This window comes from Propithecus coquereli, unplaced genomic scaffold (genome assembly GCF_000956105.1).
Source record: "Propithecus coquereli isolate 6110/MARCELLA unplaced genomic scaffold, Pcoq_1.0 Scaffold536, whole genome shotgun sequence".
NCBI lineage: Eukaryota > Metazoa > Chordata > Mammalia > Primates > Indriidae > Propithecus > Propithecus coquereli.
Window position 1 is genome coordinate 41,523 of NW_012151241.1, and position 13,080 is coordinate 54,602.

Sequence of the window (13,080 nt, forward strand, 5' to 3'; positions counted from 1 at the left end):
TGGAATATAATACTGAAGTTAAGACAAATGAATGCAACAACACATATCAACATGGATAAATCTCATAAAACGTTAAGTTGGGCAAAAAAAGCAAGTGGGGAAATGATATGTATAATAGCATTTATAAAGTTTAAAAATATGCAAAACAAAATCACATATCATTTGTAAACATATACACACATATAACATATTAAAACGCATATGGAAATGATAAAAATCAAAATCGAAATAGTGTTTACCTTTGGGCAGAGAGGAAGGGGTGGGCGGGGTAGGCAGGGTGGGGTCCACGGGGGGCTTCAGCAATAACTGTAATGATTTACTTTACATAAAAATGATCTAAAGCAAATGTGGGGAATATTACAAATTTTACTGAGCCAAGTGGTGAGCTGGTGTTCTTTATATTACTTTCTATACTTTTTAATATTTTGGAAATTTATTTTTAAAGTACGCCATTTGAGGACTGGCAAGGATTCGGCTTTTGTCTTCCATGTAGCAAATTTTGAGAGCCTTGTCAAAATTAAAGCCATGTCTTAGCTAGGAAAAAAACCCCAATGAATATGTTTTAAAACATATGGGGATACTTCCTACTTTTTCTATATTTTCTACTTCCCAGAGATATAGTATATGCATAAATAATTATATAGTCTTAAGTGACAGGAAGAGTTTTGAATGAATCAGATATAATTCTCTTTTGTCCCCCATATCCAGGGTGATATGACACTTTCATTCCTTGGCCAGTCACAATAAAATTCTATCTTTACCAGACTGCTGAAGAGATGAAAACCTTGGTTTCAGGTTTTACATAAAGCAATGCAGTCAGAAAAGGCAGGAAGTAGCCTGACAGATTTAGCAGCTGTTTGTAATAAGTGAAGATAAAAGGTACCATTTATCATGAAAATCTGCTAGTTTTCACCTTTGAAAATAGCTAATGGTTCATCTCCTTAGGCATGAAGCATCGGGCAAGAGGTGGCCACTGTCAAATTTGTTTGCAACTCAGAGATAATTTTTAGGGTAGTGTGGGCTGGCTGATGGTGACAGGCTATTGTGCCGTAAGGGTGGCCAGCATGCTGTGTCTGTGGAATTTCATCATCCAGCAATAGAAACCACTGAGGGAGACACTTTACTTCTCAAAGTGTCTCCTACAATTCTTGGGGGACACCATGGCAATGAGTAGTGATGAAAATCTTGAGTAGATAAGATAAAGGCACACACTCCTTGAAGGCAAGGAACCATATATGTGCTGCCATATATGTGAACAAAGCCATATAAGTGAACCATTTTGCTCCAACCATATAAAATTCTTCAATGATGTGGTACAAAAAAGACAGTTCAAGATATCAAGGATGAATGGACCAAGGTCGGGAGATGTCCTGTTTCTTTTTTCTTTCTTTTAAATTTAGGTATAATTTTCATACAGTGAGCTACACAAACACAAAGTATACAGCTGGATATACTGTTACATATGTACACACCCTATTGTCTAATTGAAGATACAGGACATTTCTGGCATCCCAGAAATGCTCTCTTCCAGTCAATGTTCTTCTTTCCTCTCCAACAAAGGTAACCAATCTTCCACTGTCCATCACTGTAGGTTAATTTGCTGCTCACAAACCTGTTATGAACATTCTTCTACATGTCTTTGGTGGTCATAAGCCCTCCTTTCTTTAGGGTGGAAGCTGCTCAGAGCAGAATCCCTGGATCATGCAGTAGGCATATGTTTGTCAAACAGTTTTCCAATGTGGTTGTACCAAATTCCATTCCTATCAGCACATATAAAAGTTCCGGTTGCTCTACATTCTCGACAACACTTGGTGTCGTCACTTTCTAATTTTAGCTAGTCTGATATCATTGTGATTTTAGTTTACATTTCCATCCATATTGGCTTTTTGGGTAGCCTTTTTTTGAAGTGCCTGTTCGCATCTTTTGCCATTTTTCTTTTGTTTGATCATCTTTTTCTAATTGCTTTGTTAGAAGTTTTTAAAAATATATATTTAGAATATGAATACTCTGTGAGTCATATGTATTACAAATACTGTCTCCTACCTCTGGCTTACCTTTTAATTCTCTAAATGGTGTCTTTGGATGGAAAGAAGTTCTTAATTTTAAGTATTCCAAAAACTAATCTTTTCTTTTATGATTAATACTTTTAATGTTTTATTTAAGGAATCTTTGCCTAGCCCAAGGTCATATTCTCTTAATATTATCTTCTAGAAGCTTTATTGTCTTATCCTTTACTTCTAGAGCCATAACCCATCTGGAATTCATTTTTTGAAAATCAAGATGTAATTCATATACCATAAAATTTACTCTTTAAAAGTATACATTTCAGCGGTTTTTTTAATATAGTCACAAGATTGTGAACGTGATGTTTCAGAACATGACCTAGTTCAGAACGTTTCATCGTCTGTACCCACCAGCAGTCACTCCCTTTCCTCCTCCCCCTTAGCCTTTGCCAACCATGAATCTACTTTCTGTTTTATGGATTTGCCTGTTCTGGACATTTCACATAGACAGGATCACACAATATGTGGCCTTTTGTATCTAGTATCTTTCACTTCACATAATGTTTTCAAGGTTTATCCATGTTGTAGCACAAATATCTTATTCCTTTTACTGGCTGAATAATAGTCCATTGTGTGTATGCACCACGTTTTGTTTATCCATTCATCAGTGGATGGAAATCTGATTTGTTTCTACTTTCTGGTTATTAAGAACAGTGCTGCTATGAACATTTGTGTACAAGTTTTTGTGTGAACATATTTTTTTCAATTCTTCTGGGTATACACACAGGAACATAATCACTGGGTCACACGGTAACTCTATGTTTTCCTTTTTGAGGAAGTGTCAACTGTTTTCCAAAATGGCTATACCATTTTACATTCCCACCAGTGACATGTGAGGGTTCCAATTTCACCAAATCCTCACTGGAATTGATTTTGTGTATGGTGTGTGGTGAAGGTCAAGAGTAACTTTTTTGCTGTATGGATATCCAATTACCCAGCACTATTGACTGAAAAAACCAGCCCTTCCAAACTGAATTGTGCCACTTTTGTCATAGTCAAGTGTGTACATATGTGTGGTCTATTTCTGAATTCAAGTGTGTTCTGTTGGCTATTTGTCCCTCGTGAAAGCGACACATTGCCCTAATTATAACAGCAATATAATAAGTCTCAATATACTGAGGTTTAAGTCCTCCAACTGGGTTCTTTAAGATTATTTTAGTTGTTCTTGGTCTTCTGTATTTCCATCTAACTTTTAGAATCAGCTTATCAATAGTCACACAAACGCCCCTGCTGGGATTCTGATTGGGACTATACTATATCTATAGATTAACTTTAATTTATATCTTTTTGAGTCTTTTAAGCAATGAACATGAAAATCCTGTCATTTCAAAGGTCTTCATTAATATGTCTTAACATTGTACAGTTTTCTGTATAGAAGACTTGTATATTTTTTGATAGATTTATTCCTAGGTACTTAATGTTTCCTGATGCTACTGTAAGTAATGTCATTTAAAAATTTTCATTTTAAAATTGTTGCTGGTATATAAAAACGTATTTTTAATACTGACCTTATATTCAGCAACCTCGCTAAATTTATATTTTACTAGTTTATCTATTGTTATTTATATTTATTAATTTATATTCATTATATTTTATATTATTTTACATTTTAATAGTTTATCTATTAGATATTATACACAATCACATTCTCTGTAAAAAGTGATAGTTTTGTTTCTTCCTTTCCAATCTTTATACCTTTTGTTTCTTTTAAAAACATTTTATTTTTTGCCTTACTGTCCTGGCTAGGACTTCAAGGACAATGTGGGATTGAAATGGTGACAGCAGACACTCTTGCCTTATTCCTAATCTCAAGAGGCAGAAAACTTTTCCATATTTGACCATTAAGCATGATGTTTATTGTAATTTTTTTTTTTTTTTGAGACAGGGTCTTTCACTGTTGCTGAGGCTGGGGTGCAGTGGTACGATCATAGCTCACTGCAGCCTCAAACTCCTGGGCTCAAGCAATCCTCCCACCTCAGCCTCCCAAGTTGTTGGGACTACAGGGTCGTGCCACCATGCCCAGCTAATTAAAAAAAAAAAATTTTTTTTTGTAGTGCTATGTTGCCCAGGCTGGTCTCAAACTCCTGGGCTCAAACTGCCTTGGCCTCCCACAGTGCTAGGAGTACAGGTGTGAGCCACTGTGCCCGGCCCCAGTTTTTTTCATTAATTGATTCATTTACTCCACATGCTTGCTCAGTGCTGCTCAGTCCTCCCATGTCCAGGTCCTTGATGACCCTGCTGATGGCTGTTAACTCCTCTGGAGCATGGCTGTGCCTGTCTCCCAGCTGTGTGTGGCACAAAGGGAGGACTCTTTTGACTGAGTGACAGGAGAGGCTTGGAGCTCCCAGCAGCAAAAATGGCCTCACAGAAATCAAGAAGGGTCACAGCCTAATGGGGCAGAGAAAACTTAGTGGCTGGACAGATAAGAGATTCAAAAAGCTCGTTAGAGAGAAAAAAGTGCTGTGCAAAAGGTGGAAAGCTCTAGCTGGCAGAAGTGCACACATAAAAAAAAAGGAAGAAGAAAATTTAGCTTTTCTGAACATAAGTTCTGCAAAAAGAAAATCTAGAAGGAAGCTAGTATAATTTCAGAAGCAAGGAAGTTTTGTATCAATTCCCAAAATAAAATTTTATTTTAGATTAAACATGAATGGGCATGGGTGGGAGTGGAACACTACAATTTTTTTTAAAAACCTTGTTATTATGGAGAATGTCAAACGTATATGAAGTAAACAGAATGGTACGACGAGCCCTCACTTCCTAGCTCAATAACCAAAAACATCCCATCATTCTCACCTCATCTATGCCTCTACTCCAGTGGCACTCAACAAGAGGTGATTTTTGCTTCCCACTCCCACACCAGGGGACATCTGGCAATGTCTAGAGACATTTTGGCTGTTGTCATACCTGAGAGGGTGTCACTGGCATCTGGTGGGCAGAAGTAATGGATGCTGGCGGGGTAGGGGCGGAAAAAAAAAAAAAAATGTAATGGATGCTGCTTACATGCCCCCAGCAAAGGGTTCTCTGGCCCTAAATGTCGATGGTGCAGAGGAAGAAGAATCCTGTTATATTTCACTTCCTAATCCTCATGCAATTTTTATGAGGTAAAATTTACATATATTGAAATGTGTAATTCTTGACTGTGTTATTTTGACAAATGGATATACCCATGTAATCCATTTTTGTGTATACCCTTTATCAGATTTAACAATTTTCCTTCTATTTCTACTTTGCTATAAAGAATTATTATTATTAATGGGTATTACATTTTATCAATCCATTTCTTCAGACTGCTTAAAAATACCTTGCCATCTTTAGAAAATTTACTAGGAGAAGTGTGCCTGAGAATTTTTCCAGCTGCCATGATGTACACACAACCTCTTTCCCTTTTTCCATGGAGTTAGATGGTTTTGAATTGAGTTTAAAAGTCAATATGGCCATGATGTGGTATATCCATACAATGGGATATTATTCGGCCTTAAAAAGGAAGGAATTTCTGACACATGCTACAACATGGATGAACCCTGAGGATGTTATACTCAGGGAAATAAGCCAGACACAAAAAGACAAACATTGTATAATTCTACCTATATGAGTAGGCAAATTCATAGAGACAGAAAGTACAACATGGTTGCCAGGGGCTGGGGGAGGGGGAACAAAGAGTTACTGTTTAATGGCTACAGAACTTCAGGTGGGAAAGATGAAAAAGGTCTGGAGGCCTTGCACGGTGGCTCATATCTGTAATCCTATCCTAACACTCTGGGAGGCAGAGGCAGAAGGATCACTTGAGGTCAGGAGTTCAAGACTAGGCTGAGCAAGAGCGAGAACTTGTCTACAAAAAACAGAAAAATTTGGCCAAGCGTGGTGACTCATGCCTGTAATCCTAGCACTCTAGGAGGCTGAGGCAGGAGGATCGCTTGAGGTCAGGAGTTTGAGACCAGCCCGAGCAAGGGTGAGACCCTGTCTTTACTAAAAATGGAAAAAATTAGCTGGGCGTGGTCGTGAGCGCCTGTAGTCCCAGCTACCAGGGAGGCTAAAGCAGGAGGATCGCTTGAGCCCAGGAGTTAGAGGACGCTGTGAGCTAGGCTGACACCACGGCACTCTAGCCCAGGCAACAGAGTAAGACTGTCTCAAAAAAAAAAAAAAATAGAAAGAAAGAAAGAAAAAGAAAAATAAACTGGGCGTGGTGTGCGCACCTGTAGTCCTACCTACTCAGGAGGCTGAGGCAGGAGGATTGCTTGTGCCCAGGAGTTTGAAGTTGCAATGAGCTATGATGACACCACTGCACTGTAGTGTGGGTGACAGAGCGAGACCTTATCTCAAAAAAAAAAAGGCCTGGAGGTGATGGTGCTGTTGGTTGCACAGCAGTGTGTTCATACTTACTACCACTGAACTGTACACTTAAAAACGGCTAAATGGTAAATTTTATGTCATGTATATTTTACCATAATTTTTAAAAAGTCAATATAGTATATAAAAATAATACAAAGGCAAAGAAAATAACCTCACAGACATGCAATATATTGCTCAAAGTATTTTAGACTCCACAATGTAATAGCTCTAGAAGGGGCTCTTGAGAGTGTCTGGTTCAGTGCTCTTATTTAAACATGAGGAAACTGAGCCCAGAGCAGGGAAGCAACTGTTTGTGACCACAGAGACCATTAACAACAGCATGGGGACTGGACTCCGAGTCTCCTTTTCCCCACACCACACTGACTGCTGCTTTCTCTCTGGTAAGTCTGGGCGAATGGATTCCATCTCTACTGTGTGCTCGTTCATAAGACAACCACAGCCATAAGACTAATTAATGACCCTGCAAATCCCACAAGATTCTCTGAAAATTACAAACCGGCAAGAAGCATTACGAATACCGGTATGGTTCAGTTCTTTGTGCCCTTGCAGTTGCTCAAGAGGACTCTGGGGCCCAAAGATAAATAACTCACTTTATATAGTAATCAGGGACAGAAGAAAGAGCAGGAAAATGTCTTCTTTCCCATTTTCAGCATAAGCATTAGAGCATAACCTAAATTTAGGATCTAGCACCTTTGTGGCAAAGCAGACACAGCTGAGAACAGGCTAAATTTTAGCTTTGAATTTCACAGCTTTTGTTAAAGCGTGGATTACAGCCACTCCATGACTTGAGGCAAAATCTGTTTCAGTCTCTGAACATCTCTTTGTTAACTTCTCGATTCGGATGGCTCTGCTGCCTGAGTGAACATGCCTGCAGCTACACGTTTGGGTTTCAAGGCCCATCTACTCAGGGCAAGCATGGACCCAGCTAACCCTGAACTTCATGTGAGGATCCTTTAAGGACCACGCTGCCCTGTAGTTTCTACCCTATCCACGCCCTTTCCGGGCTAGGCCTGTAGCAATCCACACTCCCAACTCGTATTTGCCTGGGGTCTGATTAAGTAAAACTCTAGTTCCAGCAGATGGTTTTCTCATCCACATCTCAAAGTGGGAGTTAACACTGGTCAAACTGATATTTCTATGAAGATACTGGTTTTGTGTCTGAGCTGATTAGTCTAATACTCTTTTAAAGAAGAGAGAATCTTAGGAAAATAGATATGACATTAGATTTATGTGACGAAATAAAAATGGCATGGTTATTGGACACTAAATCAGTTAGCAAGGCCTGGGCAAAGCTGCAGAGTCATGAAAACATGTTCCCAATGAGCCAACTTTATGTTCCAGTGGCTTCATCCCCTCTGGAGCCAGAAACATAGTAACTAAGAACTCTGTAGCTTCTCCCAGATGCACAGATCTTAATCATTCCACATCCTCTCTGATTACACACAACAATGAGGTGAACAAAATGAATTCCCAGTAAACATGCGCTAATGAAACAAGTTAGGGCATTATTCTGTTTCCAATGGAGGGAATTAGCACTGTGCTTATGACATACAAGGGTCAAGAATTTCAAAACACTGAAATGCTACAGTCAGGCACAGTCAGTGTTTGAATCCACACAATCGCCCAGTAAGTTCTGAGAACACTTGACTCTGGCTAGAGCTCAGCCAGCCAGCCAGTGGCAAGCCCTGACGAGATGTCCGCATGCAGGCTGAGTGTAGGGAGATACTAGGGAAGATGGCCAATGAAAACAGAAGCAAAGTCATGTCCCTGGTCTTAAAAAGCTTAAAATTACTAAGAGCTGGCATGTATTGAGGGCTTACGATGAGCCACACTTGTGCCAAGCACTTTATGTGCATTACTCTGTTTAATCCTTACAACTGCGATTATCCTCATTTCACAGATGAGGAAACTAAAGCACAGAGAGCTTAAATAACTTGTCTGAGGACAAACAGTTGCTAGGTTGCAAAGACAGGACTCAGCTCTGTGATTCCAGAGCCCATGACCTTAATGCTCAGACCATACTGCCTTTTTTCACATCTTAGGAAGGCCACTCGCTTACAAAGAAAGGATTAAAAACACACTGCACTTACCAGATTCAAGAGCTCTTGCTATGCACAGGTACTATACAGCTGGCCTATGTATCTATGGGTTCTACATCCATGGATTCAAAAAAAATTGTGTCTGTACTGAACATGTACAGACCCCTCTCTCTCTCTCTCTCTCTTCCTCCCTTCCTCCCTCCCTCCCTTCTTTCTTAATATGAAGGGGTTGGGGTTGTGAGGAGGGGTGCTCAGTTGCCTTGATTCGTATTGTTGAGAGTCTCGCTCTGCTGCCCTGGGTAGAGTGCAGTGGCGTCATCATCGCTCACTGCAGCCTCCAACTCCTGGGCTCAAGTGATCCTCCTGTCTCAGCCTTCCAGGTAGGTAGGACTAAAGGTACCTGCAATGCCCGGCTGGGTTTTTTTCCCTTTCTTTTTGGGGTCTCACTCTTGCTCAGGCTGGTCTCAAACTGCTGAGCTCAAGCGATCCTCCTGCCTTGGCCTCACAGAGTGCTAGGATTACAGGCGTGAGCCACTGCACCCAGCCCAGACTTTTTTCTTATCATTATTTAATAATACAATTTAACAACTATTTACGTAGCATTTATATGTATTAGGCATTATAAGTAACTTAGAGATGATTTAAAGTATACAGGAGGATGTGTATAGGTTATATGCAAATACTGCACCATTTTATATCAGGGACTTGATCATCTGTAGATTTTGGCATCCGAGGGAGTCCTAGAACCTATTAATAGATGGATTCCAAGGGATGACTATATATCCTGCTGTGACTCTTCATGAGAGACCCATGATGCACTGTGGCACACGCTAACTTGCCACCTTGCTGAGACATAACTCAGACCAGCACAGGAGGGGCTGCTGTGGGGGCAAGGCCCTGAACTGGGAGAGAGCTGAGCCTCTACCAAGCTGCCTCATTTGGTGGAAGAGCAAGATTTGTGGAAATGTCTTGAATTATATAATCTTCTTACTTAAAAATGTAGTTTGAGTTCTTTCAAATGTAAAAAGTAACTGAAACATGTTTTCTAAGCATTGACAGACTGAGGTCTAGAGAGGATTTATTTTAATGAATATTTGAGAATCATTTTTGATGGGCATATGAATTGTCTGCATCAAAGTGGGTGTTCTGAAAGAATTATGGGCTATTATTGTTTGCTTCTTTTTAAAGTAGTTTAAACTGCTCTCTGAACTCAAACTGCTCAAATTTCAGATAGTCTGAATAGGTAGTAGCTGAAAAGAGACGACTTTGATTCAGTGCTAAGGTGACACACACTATGAGGAGATGTCCTGAAGCACAGAATTCAAGTGAACAGAGTGGGACTAATCCAGAAGGCTGCTTTGGTGAGGTGCACAGAGCTTGTCAGTACCCAGTACATAAGCCTTTCCTTGCTTGCTCTTAAGCGGTCTCTGCCCCAGCCATCATGGGATCCAAGGTCATCAGAGCCTTTGCTGCCCCCTTTGCTGGAACATTTCCTCCTAGTCCTCTCAAGCTCCAGCTCTCAGAGAAGCCTTCTCTGACCATCCCATCTAAAGCCATGACTCCCTCATGCGCCTGAGACCTAGCTTTCCAACCTTCAGCCTGCTTATCTGAAGTTGAAATTGTCTACTAATAGATTTGTTAGCTTGTGTAGTATCTGTCTCTGCCTACTGGAGTGTGAGCGTCATGAAGGAGAGACCTATTCTGTCGTGCTCACTGTGGTAGACCCTGCACCCAGAACAACGCATGTACTTAGCAGGTGCTCAAACAAAATTTTAAAAAACAAACGGATGAATGAATGAAGAAAGTTGCCAGCTCATCAATACTATCCAGAGTAGATCTGTACTAGAAGGATGTGTCTGATCTATGACAAAAACTGTAAGGCCAGGGCTCTATACTAATTTCATCTCACCTGTTCTGCTCCCACCATGCTAATTGGCTTGCACTTGAAGAGGTGAGTGATGAATTTGGGAATGAAGGAGCTGTGGATAAAAAAAAAAAAAGTGACAAATTAGGCTTATTCTCTCTTCTGTAAAGAACTGCAGAAACTTTTTTAAAGGTTCCATTTATTTCCATAAGAAAACTGAGAATCAGGGTAGACACTATTGTTGTCCACCAGCATCTGTTGCCTTCTTTTTCCTTCCAACCGAAGCATTGGTTTTGTTTAGGTATACGAGCCTTAATATGCCAAGGAAAAGTTGATCCCACCCTGAACTACAGAGATAAATTCTAACTACTATCAGCCAATCAGAGCATGGCATTCCCTTGGTTGACTGTTCTTGGTCCTGGAAGGGAGACATTATCTAAGCTGGCCCAACCAGACTGGAGGGAGGACTATCATTGCAAGGCTGAGGCAAGACTCTCTCTTCTTCCTTAGGGCGTTGCTGCATTTGGATATAACTTCTAGAGCTGCCATATGACCACCATTCTGAGGATAAAGCCAGCCCCAAGGATAGTAGGGTAAATAATATGGGTCTCAATGACATCACTGAACTACCAAATCAACCATTCTCAGATCTGTCCTACCTCTGGGTTTCCAGTTATATGAAATAAAAAATTCACATACCATTTAAGTGAGGGCTTCTATTACTAGTAGCTGAAAACATCCAAACAGATGTAAGAACAGAATATACAGGAGGTAGGTATGGGGTCATAAACACAAAAACAGGAAATAATTGCTAAGGGAGTAACTGTCAGATCACGAAACAAAATATATGATCCTCTAAAAATTTACTGGGGACTGAAGGATAACCTGGACCACGTGGGCTGATGACGCTGGTCTAGGGGAAAGGGAGTGAAATTGGAATAGGTCAGGGGGGCTTTGTAGAAAAAAAACAAACTACAGAGGCCTGAGCCAAGACAGCTGGGTTGTGCTGGCATAGAACACAGGCATAGAAACTGGGAACACCTATAATCAAGGCAAGATCCAGAGTGAGCTGACCAGGTGTGTCACAAGGGCCCATGACCCAGGGAAAGACGATGAAATGAAGTAGGCTTTGTAGGTTTAGATCAAGGCTGCCCAGCACCTCTCTCCTGACTCTTCAAATGCTGCTCCCAGGCTGGTAACCTCTATTTTCTCCAATCTCTCAGTATCTTTTCCTGTACGCTTGTGCCCACTCTAATATCTGATGACTCACTTGGTATCTTTTTTTTTTTTGAGACAGAGTCTCACTCTGTTGTCTGGGCAAGAGTGTGGTGGCGTCACCATAGCTCACACCAACCTCAAATTCCCGGGCTCAAGCAATCCTACTGCCTCAGCCTCCCGAGTAGCTGGGACTACAGGCATGTGCCACCATGCCCAGCTAATTTTTTATATATATTTTTAGTTGTCCAATTAATTTCTTTCTATTTTTAGTAGAGACAGGGTCTCGCTCTTGCTCAGGCTGGTCTCGAACTCCTGAGCTCAAACGATCCACCCGCCTCGGCCTCCCAGAGTGCTAGGATTACAGGTGTGAGCCACAACACTCGGCCGCTCACTGGATATCTTAATGGAATGGCGGCTAGCACCTGAACTAGCACATCCAAGCTCAGCCCCACCTGGAATCCAGGTCAGTGGATTGGGTCTCATCTACCCAGTCACTTAAGAAGGAAACTGGGAGCTACCCAAGGCTGCTTCCTCGCCTTCAACCCCCAAATCCAATCAGTCACCAACTCTTTTCCTGAACCCCCACATCCACCCCGCCCGATCGTCCCCACTGCTACTGCCCTCATCGCTTCTCCTGTGAACTCTTCCAAGTGTTTCTTAACTGGTCTCCCTACCTGCAGCCTCATCCCTTCTAATCCAGCTGCTGCCAAAGGTGTTTATTTCAAATGCAAACCTGATCATGTCCCTTCCCTGACTAGAATCCTCACAATGGCTGCAGAAAGCCATAAGGGGGCTTGATGGCCTCCTTGATTCTCGATTTTCTGTCTTCAGCCTCATCACGCCATGCCTCGGCATCCTGTGCCTCAACCCGGCTGGGCTGCCTGCAGACCCCAGGATTCTGCTGGCTACTTAATGCCTCTGTGCCTTTCCTTACACTGCTCCCTTGGTCTGCAGTGTCCTTTCCTGGGGCCTTGTGGGTCACACACACATCTCTTGGACCCTGTTACTCTTCTAGGACGCCCTTCCTCAGCCACCTCCACCACACCCTACCCGGAGTCCACAGGCCTCTCTAACATCTAACCAACTTTACTATACTTATTGGCACACATGTCTGTTTCTCTTCCCTTCCCTGTTAAGGCGAATGAAGGCCGGGCCGTGTCTATTAAGCCAAAGCACTTAACTCCCGTGTGTGGGACACAGGAGGTGCTCGAGTGAATGCATGTTGAATAAATAATAAGTGTTTTAATAATATTAATAGTAGCAGCTATCACTTTTTGAATGTCAGCTTGGTACCAGCACTTTACCCAGAAGTTTACAAGTCATCCTATCCTCCCAACCACTATTCATAGATTTGTCTTAGAATCTCCATTATTGCACGGAAGAGAGTCAGCTTAGTGGATGAGGGAAGTCGTTGTGGTTCAAAGTCGTTGCAGTTTCAACCGGGGTGGATCTTGATGTCTCAACAGGAAAGACTGCTCTTGCTTCAGACACCAAATGGAGGCCAAAGGAAATATCTATGGCTGGGCTATGGTGGGGAAGGAAAGGA

The 13,080-nt window shown here is 41.4% G+C and overlaps 1 protein-coding gene across 1 annotated transcript in view; it reads right to left on the minus strand.

The window, feature by feature from the left end:
• The window catches only part of VPS53 (vacuolar protein sorting 53 homolog (S. cerevisiae)), a 144,732-nt gene that overhangs the window by 5,633 nt on the left and 126,019 nt on the right, over window positions 1-13,080 (minus strand). Inside the window, exon 19 of the mRNA XM_012657323.1 lies at window positions 10,362-10,431. Within this exon, the coding sequence (XP_012512777.1) occupies window positions 10,362-10,431 (70 nt within the window). The remainder of the gene's footprint in view (window positions 1-10,361; window positions 10,432-13,080) is intronic.